Source organism: Curcuma longa, chromosome 4 (genome assembly GCF_044706935.1).
Source record: "Curcuma longa cultivar G26 ecotype Majalengka, Jawa Barat chromosome 4, ITB_CL_G26_1.1, whole genome shotgun sequence".
Classification (NCBI taxonomy): Eukaryota; Viridiplantae; Streptophyta; class Magnoliopsida; order Zingiberales; family Zingiberaceae; genus Curcuma; species Curcuma longa.
The window spans coordinates 10,504,216-10,516,630 of NC_133864.1; the positions used below are offsets into that span (position 1 = coordinate 10,504,216).

Below are 12,415 nucleotides of genomic sequence, written 5' to 3' on the forward strand. Positions count from 1 at the left end.
GATTAAAAAGATAAAGCGTACCTTGAAGGATTTGAAGAGCATAGTCAACGGCTACGGCAACAAACAGGATGAGTTCAGTCGCAAATTTACCAATATGGTATGAAATTAATTAAGCGATTACTTGTCAGTGATGAGGATTATATGGTCTGGATTTGATATAAGTCATACAATAAATTTTTCTGAAGGTTATGAACCTACCTAGCTAATATATATCCTTTTGCGGCTAAGTTGTAGCAGCTGTTGTATGAAATTTGTGTTATTTTATGTTTCAATCTACTCTACTTTAAATGCATGCTCGAATGTCAGTACAAAGTTAGTAATTTGTTATTCCTAATCAATTTGCTAAAGGTTTGGAATGTATCTACCACTCGATGCTCAATTTGCATGCTGAAAATTAATATAATTAATGTCTAGCCTACTCACAGCTTGCCTATCTTCTCTACATTCTGAAGGTTTGGAAGATATCCATCAGTTGTTCGCACTGCAGTGCTACATGATACTCTATGGGGAAGCCCTAAAGGCCTTAGATGTATGCGATAATAAGTAAAAATTGGTTTGTTTGATGGGTTGTGAATCATAATATAATTGTCTACACACTATAGGAGCAAAGTGCATGCAGAAAAGTGAAAATTGTATCTAAATTACGCCGAGAAAGATCTATAAATGGGAACACCTGCATCGGTCGACTACTCGCCGTAGGTCGTTTCCAGACCCTTGAGCTTCCCCTTCTCGGCGGTTCCGGAGGAAACTCTCGATGACTGCGACGATCTGTTTGATTTGTCTCCTGAGGCAAGCAGCATCGTCGAGGATCCGACGGAGGTGAGCTCGAAGTTTGCTTTGCTGGCCGATTTCCCTGTTTTGTGATGCCTGGATTAATTCTCTCTCATCCCTTTAATTTCACATCGAATCGGAGGAGGAAGCTAAGGATCTCACGGATCCTCCAACATCATCGTGAGGACTGAAGCGGAGCAGGAGATTCGACCGGTGGAGGAGTTCAGTTGGTGGATCGACTGCGGAAGGCTCTGCGCGAACTAATGGAGTCGAAGGACGTCAACGGCCTGCCGGACACGCTTCTGTGCGATCTACTTGAAGCGATCGAAGGCACGAGGTGCGAGGAAGGTGCGAGGAAGGTGCGAGGTGATAGGGTTGTCAATTATTAAAGAAAATTTGAAAGGTTCTCATTTTTTTTTAAAATATTTTTTATAATGTGAAAAATACTTCTGTGTTCTTAAAATTTGAAAGGTTCTCCTTCAATCTTGTTATTTTGCTTTAATATTTTCATAACTTCTTTCTGTACTTTATTATTGTCATTTTACATCCTAATTGTTCTTAGTATTGTCAATTTATTTGCATCTATATATTGTTAACAGAAATCCACAAGTATGAATTGTATATTATATTTTATTGAGTTTTGAATGAAGTATCAAAATATAGGGTTAAAATGGAATTTCGGGTTCTTAGAAACAACAATTACGATGTTTCAGCTTGTTCAGGAATCACATTGTTGTCTGCAAAGCATTATAAGTTTGAATCTGTATTCCATGGATATTAAACGCTTTGTCGGGTTCAACGTAACCTCATATCAAACTCGATAGATCCGACTGTGAATCAAGTATCAATTTCTCATGCACAAAGCGTTTAAAATACATTGTGGGGGTGCATTTGAATTTTGTGTGTGTGTTTGAGAAGCATTAGGCATAAAATTTTTCATTGTTCTCTATCGATGTTGAGAAATGAGCTTAGAGAGGATTAAGAGGCCTTTTGTTGAATTACTTTATCAACTTAACTGGATTCTCTTGTCGGAAGGATTCCCTATAATGAACTATGTTGAATTACTTTTATAGTTTTCTTAGGTCAATAAGACCCTTAACTACTTCAACGATGAGATATTTTCTTTATCAGCGATGGAACATCTCCCTCAATGACCCCATATAATGATCTCTTCTCACAGATGGAGGTATACATGCACATATACAATAAATACTCTACTTCTCTAAGATTTTCTTCTTCTTCTTCTCCATCTCCGATTTGCAATCTGATTTGAATGTGGAAGTGGTTAAGTCAGGGCACTCCCCTGAATTAATCATTTATTTATAAAAAATATTTTTGTATTATTTTAAAACAGAAATAATACACTACATGAAAATGTAGCATGAAAACGTAGCATGATACACTACAATACATGGATGTGGTATAGTGTATCATGATGCGTTTTCATACTACATGAATGTGGTGTAGTGTATTATACTGCGTTTTCATGCTGCTTGTATTATTTTCATGTTACGTTTTCATACTGCATGGTTAGGATAGCCCCTTCGGCCATCCTAACCATGTTTTAAAGTATAGACAACAAAATATCTTCCAATCTCAAATGGTTACAATAAATTGAAACCATTGAGATCCAATCTTGAAATCAAAATTATGCATATTTCCACTTAGTAAAAAATTGAATACGAATCTAGTTATGTCAGCCTAGCATTCTTAGTTCTAACCTATGCTTTTTATTGTGATGACAAGAATCAACTGAAAACTCATGAAGTTCCTATCCGATCATCTAATTTCTTTAACACTTGGAATTTACTTTTTGTACTACTACATAATCAAAGGAGCCCACAATTATATTCTTATAGTCGATCTCATATTGGTGACATGAGTGACAGTGTTCTCAACAATCTTCATCTTTGTCAGTTGTTTTAGAACTATATGAAGGTTATGAACCTAAAATCGTTTTGCTAAGTTGTAGCGGCTGTTGTACTAAATTTGTGTTACTTTATTTTCAATTTGATCTACTTTAAATGCTCGGACATAATACTTGACATTCAGAAGTACAAAGTTAGTAGAAGATTAATACTCATACAGCTTGACTCTCTTCTCTACTTTCTGAAGGTTTGGAAGACATCCACCAGTTGTTCGCACTACAGTGTTTGTTGATGGGAGATTTGAGCACATTGGCCTTTCCTACAATGCCACATCTGATCATGTTATACTCTGGATCGAGAGGGAAGGCCAAAAGGCTTTAGATGTATGCCTCTTTCATCGTTGTTCTTATTGCCTAAATATTCTATAAGATGTATTTGAATCGGCTGCGATGTTTCTCGAATGCAGTTGATGCTGCAGAAGGATAGGATCATGGAGATCCCTCCGAAGCAGAGGATGGAAAGGCAGGAAACTCTAGCCAAAGAACACGGAGAGGAGCACAAGGCAGCGTTAAGGAGAGCCGTCACAGTGTCTGTTCCTGATGCCGTTTCACCAACAGCATACGGTGCGTTAGATTATCAAGTTACAAAATAAATTATTTTGTAATAATATTTGACTTTTAAAGCGTCAGAAGTTAAATATTAATTTTATAGGTTTGGTAATATTTTTTATAATATATATATAATTTTATTATTAAATAAATTATATCTCTTAATAAATTTGTTATTAAAATTCAAATATTTTTAATAATAAAATAAATAATTTATTTTAAAAATAAATTAATAAATTTAATGAATTACAACGAAATTGCTTTTGACTGCTTTTGGACTGTTTATTGGACTTTTGAAGTCAGGGAAGGGAATCTGGCATTCTTACCGTACAGCTGGACCAATGGATCGGCACAAATATGTGCCGATACCACGACGCCACATGTACTGCAGCAAATGGCTTATTTATGCATGTTCCTTTCCCTCATTCCCTCTTCCCCTCGCTTCCAGTCGGCATTTTCGTCTGAAGGATCGCAATCGTTTGAGGTACTTCGGCTGCGCATTCTTCTTCTTCTCCTCCAACTAACAACCGCGGAGTTGTCGACCATATTGTGATTTTCCGTAGTTTGAAGCTTCTTTGCTCTTTTTTTCTTATCTTCTTGGATTCGTTTCTTCCGCCTGGTTCTAATGCTTGGGAGTTGATCTAGGGTTTTTTTTTATCAGTGCGATGGGTCTCTCGGTCGAAATGGATAGTCCATGGAGACATCGAATTTTACAAAGAATCGGGTTTTCGGCGTTTTCCCCTCCGCTTTTATCTTATTTTGTCATGCTTTCACTGAAGTTTGTACTGGAAATATGCCTAACTCGTTGCTCTTCCTATTGGTATTTAAAGCGTAATTAGAGATAAAGGCGCGATAAATAATGTCGACTTCTAAGAAAAGACTACTGAGCCTTACGACGGTAGAGGCAAGGTTGCTTTTTTTTCTTATGTTGGATTTGTTTCTTCCACCTGGTTTTGATGCTTGGGTGTTGATCGAGGGATTTTTTTATCAGTGCGATGGGTCTCTCTGTCGAAATGGGTAGTCTCGTGGAGACCATCGAGTTTGATAAAGAATCAGTTTTTCTGTGTTTTCCCTTCAGCTTGTGTGATTATCGCAACCTGACTGCTTCTTTTTACCCTATTTTGTTCTGCTTTCACTGAAGTTTGTTCTGGAAATGATTTGTTTCTTAAGCGGACCATGCCTAGCTCGTTGCTGTTCCTATTGGTGTAACTCTTTTTAATAGACCAGATGTACGCAACAGCTTAAGACAGTAAAGCTCAGCTAGGCCAGTATTTTGTTCTGTTCAGCTCGTTGCTATTCCTATTGGTTAACTCTTTATAATAGATCAGATGTATGCAACAGCTTGAGACAGTAAAGCTCAAACAGGACTGAGTCGCCACACACGAGCTAGCTTGTTTAGCTCAGCGAGGCCAGTATTAATTGTTTCTCCTGATGCATTTTCTGACAAAGATAATCGTTTCCTTTAATTTACGATTTTAAAAGGTTGTTTCTGTATCATCGATTTGAAAATCAGGTAGAAATCAAATATACAGAAAACGCGTTTTCAAAATCTGTCATTTTCCCGATTTGAGTTAGTTATCTCATATCTGTTTAGATGGCATGCTATTGCTGCTTCGCTGCGCTCAGGCCCGACATAGTTCTTGACTTCAAGAAGGTGATTAAGCGAAACCTGCAGTTGAAGGTGATTGCAGAGTCCTACAACACCACCATTATGCCGAGCATCAAGAGTAATCTCGCCACCGTCGTCCGATGGCTCGATTATCTTCTCTCCGGTGTCGCCGTCATTCGTTGCTCCCTTATCTCCCGTCACACTTTCAATGAGACAAAGAAGAAGCAACGACGTAAGGTTATTAATGCTTACTCCAAAATTGTTGCTGAGCTAAACAAGCTCATGCTCTTCCCCTCTCATCTCGCGCCCGGCGCACTGGAGGAGACGATGAACCCGCTCCGTCTGCAGATGGACAGGATCTCGAAACGGAAGCGATCGATGAAGCGGTGGCGCAAAGTCTGCACCGCCGTCGTCATGGCTGTCACCGTCAGCATGGTCATGATCTCCATCGGGTTTGCACTCGCTGGAGCAGGTCCCGTGGCCGTGGCCGTGGGTGCCTCGGGAGCAACGGCGATCAAGGCAGTGGAGCCGTTGGTGCACGCAGCGTTGGAGGAGAAGGAGCGGAAGTTGCCTCCCACGGGCGGGGTCAGCTGGTCAGGACATGGGTGCTTGCAGCATGAGGTGGGCGGTTCGAGGGCTCATGGTTGCATTTGCGATAACATCAATCTGTGCCATGTTTCCAAATCCCTCGGCCACCATGCCCTGGTCAGTCCCGCATTCACCGTGATTTACCTCTCCACAGATGGTCAGGGGGCCGATCGTGTGGGGCCGCTAGGTTGGCGGATTCCAACCTTTTGCAGCAGAAGGAGCGGAAGTTGAAGGAGGAGGAGGAGGTGGTCGAAATGATGCGGGACGGAGAGCAGTTGATTGTGCACGAATTCAACGGCATCCGACGGCTAACGGAAGAGATCATGAACAAATATTTGAATTTCGCAAGGCATATTAAGGCGGTAAAGAAAGCAGCGCCGGAGATGGAGAAGATGATTGACGAGATAGAGAGCAACGCTATGGACTTAAAAGGAAAGATCAATCTCTACACGCATCAGATCGAACAATTCCAGGTCAAATTCATCAGAATGATAAAAAATTAATTAAACAAGTTTGGTTAATTTACATGATATGTATAAAATGTGTCTATTTGCTAGCCGTGATTTCCCATGCCAGTAAGCAACTTGTAAAAAGTTTGATTAAACTAAATAAATTAATTGATTCAGTTATTTTATCATTTAGAAATTTTTTTTTATTTGATGAAATAGAATAAATCAAAATAAAAAATAATCCATTAAATGAATAAATTAAATAAATCAAAATTTAAAAAAATTAATAAATTTCTAAGCAAGGGTAAATATTCCATAATAATTTAAAAAATTAATTAATTTGATTTTTGACTGAATTAATTGATATTTTTATTAATTTATTCAATTTTTATTTCCATCCATTCAGTTAGTTTGAAAAAAAATAATTTATTCAATTTCAATGAATTCAATTTAATTTGATTTGATTGAATTTGATTTTAATCGAATACTTAACTCGCAGCGGGTTAAGAATGTACGAGTAAAATATAAAAATTTATCGATTAAATTTTATATTAAAAATATGGTAATTAAATTATTGAGAGTAAACTTTTAATTTCATATAATTTTTAATTATTTAAAATAAATATAACTTGCAAATATATATTTCATTAAGAAAAGTAAATTTACGCGTTCGATTTATTTTGTTTTGATTCACAATCAACAAAATGAAATATATATATATATATTATATATATAATGTAAATTTATGTTTTTCGGGCTATACCTTTAATCTATCTCCTCTCCAAGACCAAGATCCAATCTTTCTGCATCTACCACTCAATTTGAATCTTGTGGAGCTTTATATAAATTATATATTTTTTAATATTTGTCGCTATTAAATTTTATTTAGTCAACTTTCTCCGAGTCACGAATTGACGGTGACTCTGACGCCCTTAATTGAAGTGGTAAAAGACAAGCCTCTTAACGCAAGTAGGTCCAACTATTCAACATCAGGGTCGAGAGCGTCGTCTTCGAGACTTCGACACGCAGACGCATCAGGTGACTGTGAAGGGGACGAATGGACGCGAAGGCGCTGCCGGAGAAGCTGAAGGGGGACGTTGTGGTGGTGCAGCCTAAGAAGGAGGGCGGTGGAGGCTATAAGAAGGAGAAAGGTTGAATCGGTGAGGAGGAGAAGAAGAAGAAGAAGAAGAAGAAGAAGAAGGATGGCGGCGAGGAGAAAAAGAAAGGCGGAAAGGGAGGAGGAGGCGGTGGAGGGGAGAAGAAGGAGGAGACTATGAAGGCAGCGACGGTGGAGACGGCGCCGGCGGGGTACGCGATGCAATACAACGACAGGTATGGTTACCGCTTCGTCCTTGCTTATGTTTGTGGATTAATTTATGACATGGACTATGCTTGATATTCGCTACTATAAAATATAAAGCTTAATTATTGGGATGTATAAAATATTCGCTGATTTAATTTATTCAGTCATAGATTCATCATGTGATTTTTTTTAATGAATTGATCTTGACTTAATTTAGTTTAATTTAATAATGTTCTATTTTTAAATCATATACTTAATTATTGTTTTTTTAATTTTCTCCTTTTTAATCGGCTCTAAATTCATCATGTTTTTTTTACCTTTCTTTTATTGAATTTATCTTGTCTGCGTTACTTAATTTATTATAATTTAATCATTTTTATTTCTAAATTATATGTACACTGCTTTATAAACTTTCTTTTCTTTTTTACTAATAATTGTTTTTAGCAATTCCACATCGATCTCAGATTAGAACAGCCGTTTCACAATGTTAAATTCGATATTTAGACATCAATCCTTTTTTTTAAAATATTTATTTCGATTGAAATTTAAATTCTGAATTATTTATTTATTTATTTATAAAAAATATTTTACTACTACAGCACAGCACATCTCTGAGAGTGACTAGAGTCATGTACTTTTGATTTTTTTTTTTACTATTGAATTAGTCAAGGACTTTTTATTTGTTATGATTTTTTAAAAAATTTTTGTTAGATTTGATAATTTCTAAGCCAAAAGGGTAAATTTTGTAATATTTCTAATAACTAATTCAAACTCATAATATTTTATTAGTTAAATTAAAGTGCAGACTTGATCTTTATATACCTAGAAAATTTAAATGGCACTCTACCGCTACAGCATTATCCCCGGGGACTTCATTAGGTGCATGGCTTCATTAGTTGTTTTATTGAACTATATGAATTAGGTTATGAACTTAGTATCATTTTGCTAAGTTGTAGTGGCTAGCTGTTGTACGAAATTTGTGTTACTTTATTTGTCAATTTGCTCTACTTTAACTGCTCGGACATAATATTTGACATCCGGAAGTACAAAGTTAGTAGAAGATTAAATCCAATTTATTACTCTTAGTCAATTTGCTAAAAGTTTGGAGCTAGTTAGCATATCTACCACGGGATGCTCTTCAGTAAAAATATGAAATTCGCTACTCCAACGGTCTCATACGGTTCAACGATCCATAACCATCTGTGAGGAGATAAATTAAGAACCTACAGTTGACCACGACGGAGGAGGACATTACCTACCACAGGATCCTCAAACATACAAAATGATGAAATTGGTAGTAACAAATTAACTTAATATAAAATAATTTGCTATGGCATACTTTGATCCTACAAGTATAACGCCATATATAGTATACTTTACTTAACCCATATTTAAAGGCACTACTAATTGGGCTTATATATGATGTGTTCCGTTGATCCAAACTATACATGTATTTAATTTTTCCGGCTTGAATATAATGTTAGGTGCTTTAATGTTTGCTAGTCCACTCTCGTTTTCCTTTCAAAAAATTTATTAAAGATCTATGTTTGACGTCCGGGATATGTGTGCTTTGAGGGCATTTCTTGTTAAGTGTTTATATAGAGTATCAGTAGTAGGGGTTGTAGGTTGTGTTGTAGCTAGAATCAAATAAGATTCATATCTTTGGTTTTAAAAATAAACATAAGAATTTTTTTAACAGTTTAACATTTATTCGACAACTTCAACATTGTTATAATTAAATTAAACCTGCTCAATTTGCTTTGCCAAACCCTCATGCTTTGTTTGTTTATATTAAAAGGGAAAGGAGAAAAAAAATAGAAAAAAGAAATAATGAAGAAACAAACTGTGACCTTAAGTGATTGATGTTCAGCTAAATAAGTTTAAATTAAGCTTTGTTGTTGTATTTGATATGTGTGACTAAGTGTGTTAGGACTTAGGAACACACAAGACTACATGATTATTTAAGGTCCGGTAGAGTACGATGAAGGGTGGCATGAGACACCCGAGGGATCGGAAAGAGAAGAAGTATTAGAGGCAACCAAACTTGAAGCAAAAGAAGCAAAAAGGATGAACAAGAAGGGAGCCAATGGATTTGGTGTATTCGAGAGATAAAAATCTTGGCCGAAGAATACATCGGTGAAGCGAAAAGGATACATGGAGAGTGAGTTAGAGAGCTCAGTGCATTCAAGGGACGAGAAATCAAAAGGAAGATTGCTCAAGTTAAGCTTTAGTGAGCTAAGATGAGTGAACATGTAAATGGGATGAGGGTAGAACTTAGCTTAGGTTGACTTGATTGTAGTCAACTTTTGAGTCGTGTTTCAGGTGATAGAAAAACATGTCCAATCAATCGATGCATAGTAAAACTCTTCTTATCTATTTGAACAGGTTATTCTCAGAGATCAGGTGATCGAAAAAAAAGGTGTGGTTAGCCAGAAGAAGACATGGCAAATGATCTAGCTTGGAGATCAGAATTGATCGAAGATCAAGCAATTGAAAAAGTTTCGATCGACCAGCAAGTTGCCACATCAATAGAGAAGATAGAGATGACCTATTTGTGGATGAGGTCAAGAAGCTAAGTCAACACTTTTCAATCAACTAGACGTGCCACGTCAACAAACTAATTAGCTCGAGGTGAAGACTATAAAATGAGCATCAGAGATTCGAGATCAAAACACAACGCATTTGTATAACTTCTGGCTCTAGGCCTTGGACTTCATTTGAGATCAAAACAAGCTCATAACTTCTGCCTCTTCACTTATTTCATTGTTCTTTTAATTCTTGTGATACTCATTTGTATAAGAGGTTTGTCCAATTCCGACCCCTTTACTAAAGAGGAGAAAAATAATGAACAACGCTTTGTGCATAAGTCTTGGATGCAGTAACCTGACGATTATGAATCAAATAAATCTCAATGTCAATTGGTCAATGATATGCATGTGTTTGTTTAATTTAATATTTGTTTTTTAATATGTATATGTCCTTGCTAAGAAATTAACAAGAGAAAGATAGATGATTTTTATTGTAAGTTTGCTATTCACTCCCTCTCCCTCTATTAATCCCAACACCAACTTCTGCATTATATCACTCTAACATAGCGGTCTTTTCAAAATTTATCGAACCAACTTGCTTTTTACAAGTGAAAAGATCAACTCTTCTTTATTCTCTACAAATACAAATAATCTATAATTTTTTTTCTCAATTAAGAATGCTTGGAAAGTAATGGCTTTGGTTCACTATTATTATTCTTAGTTAATTAAACATGTATGGTCGAATATATTTATATACGATGTTTAATTTATTGCAAAAGGATATAACTATGTTCTTCTTGTTAATTTCAAGCGTTCGAAAATGATTGAGAAAGTATTAATTAAATGTTGAATTAGGAATGCGCATGCTATAATAATAATATAATCTAATATATATATATTTTCAGAAAAAATAAAATATTTTTTAAAATATTCTAATAAATTATAAAATTAACATCTTGGACAATTTTAAATAATTCTATATCAATTAAATTATTGAGTTACATTAGTTAGTTTATAATAATTTTTATAAAATCATATCCATATCCATATGCCCAATTTAGTTTAATTTAATAATTTTCTAATTTTAAAATTATTTGCATATTGCTTTTTGAAAAATTTTTTTTATTTATTCCATCCTAAATCCATTATGTAAATTTTTTTGTTTGTTTTTTAATGAATTGAAGGATATATTTCGGTAAATTGCAAATTATAGGGAGTGAGCCAAAGCATGCATGTCCATAAAAACAGTCGTCGTAAAGTGAATGGTAAGTTCGATTCATGTCGACTTGATTTCGTATTTTGCCGGCCATGATAATTCTACAGAAAAGTTCTAACAACACAACAAGAATATGAAATGTAAAGACAATAAAAATTAAAATGTTTTCTTGTTACTTTAGTCAATTAAATTGTTGGCGAAGAAGTGTTGAAGGTAGTAGGTAGTGGCCGAAAAGACGGAAGTGTATTTATTTTTTAATTATTGAAAATTTCCTGGAATCTTACTCGTGTTCATACTGCTTTAGGTATGGAAACGCAAGCCAGCCCTATATATAATTTAAGCACGAAGCCATTCGTAGGCATCCTTCTTTCTGATGGAGTCCTGTACAGTAACCCTCCCTGTGATCTCGAGCGCCGGCGCCGAGATCGATTCTACCAGATCCTCGATCAACTTCAAAGAAATACTTAAGCAACAATATCAAGCTCTGAAGACCTTCGTGAAGTCCTATTACCGTTCCTCCATCCGGTGCTTCACGAGAAGAGTCGCCGCCGGCGATGAGACCGATTCTGTCAGATCCTTGATCAACTTCAAAGAAGTGATTAAGCAACTATATCGAGATCTGAAGACGGCCATCGTGGAGTCCTGTTACCGTTCCCTCATCCGGTGCTTCACGAGAAGAGACGCCGCCGGCGATGAGACCGATTCTGTCAGATCCTTGATCAAGTTCAAAGAAATGATTGAGCAAAACCCAGATCTGAAGACCATTGCGGCGTACTTCTACAGTGTCCTCATCCCGGGCTTCAAGAGCAAAGTTGCCGCCGTCGTCGAAAAGATCGATTGCCTTCTCGCCACCGCCGGCTCCCTCCGTCTCGCTGTTATCTCTAATTGCAACCTCGAGGAGTTAGATCTCGAGACTGTGGCCGGTGGCCATGATAATGATTGGCCCAATCTCATCCGCGACGACCTCGATCCCCACCTAGTACTGAATCGGGAGACTGATGGCCCTGATCCGTCGACAGCAAGACCGGATCTCGAACTTGCGGCGGTCGGTCGACCGGCGGCGCAGAGGCTACAACGCCACCATCACGATCACCGTCGTCATCATTCTGGTGGGCTCAGCCTGGCTTCAAGTCAACATGGAGGGGCCGGCCGCCGTCGTGTTAAACACGTTGGCCTTGGTGATCAAGGCGGTGGAGACGTGGGTGAACGTGATCTTGAGCGAGGAGGAGCGGATGTTGAAGGAGGACGAGGAGGTGGTCAAGATGATGCGGGACGGCGAGTGGCTGATGGTGCACGAATTCGACGACGTCCAGCAGCAGGCGAAGACGCTGAACGAAGAGATCATGGCTGAGCATTCGAAGTTGGCTGAACATATTCAGCGCATGGAGAAACTGGAGATGGTGAAGGCGATTGTCGAGATCGAGTGCCGCTTGAAGGCGTTGAAGAGGATAGTCAGAGGCTACGGCAACAACGTT

General features: G+C 37.2%; 1 protein-coding gene across 1 annotated transcript; it reads left to right on the top strand.

Annotated features, from left to right (window-relative positions):
• The first annotated feature begins 1,034 nt into the window (after nucleotides 1-1,034).
• Nucleotides 1,035-5,988, top strand: LOC141827066 (uncharacterized). The gene is made up of 6 exons (XM_074714344.1): nucleotides 1,035-1,108; nucleotides 2,887-3,022; nucleotides 3,106-3,262; nucleotides 3,547-3,731; nucleotides 4,842-5,441; nucleotides 5,672-5,988. Exons 1-6 carry the CDS (start codon nucleotides 1,035-1,037, stop codon nucleotides 5,945-5,947), a joined length of 1,428 nt encoding a protein of 475 aa, XP_074570445.1. The 3' UTR covers nucleotides 5,948-5,988.
• Nucleotides 5,989-12,415: the final 6,427 nt, after the last annotated feature.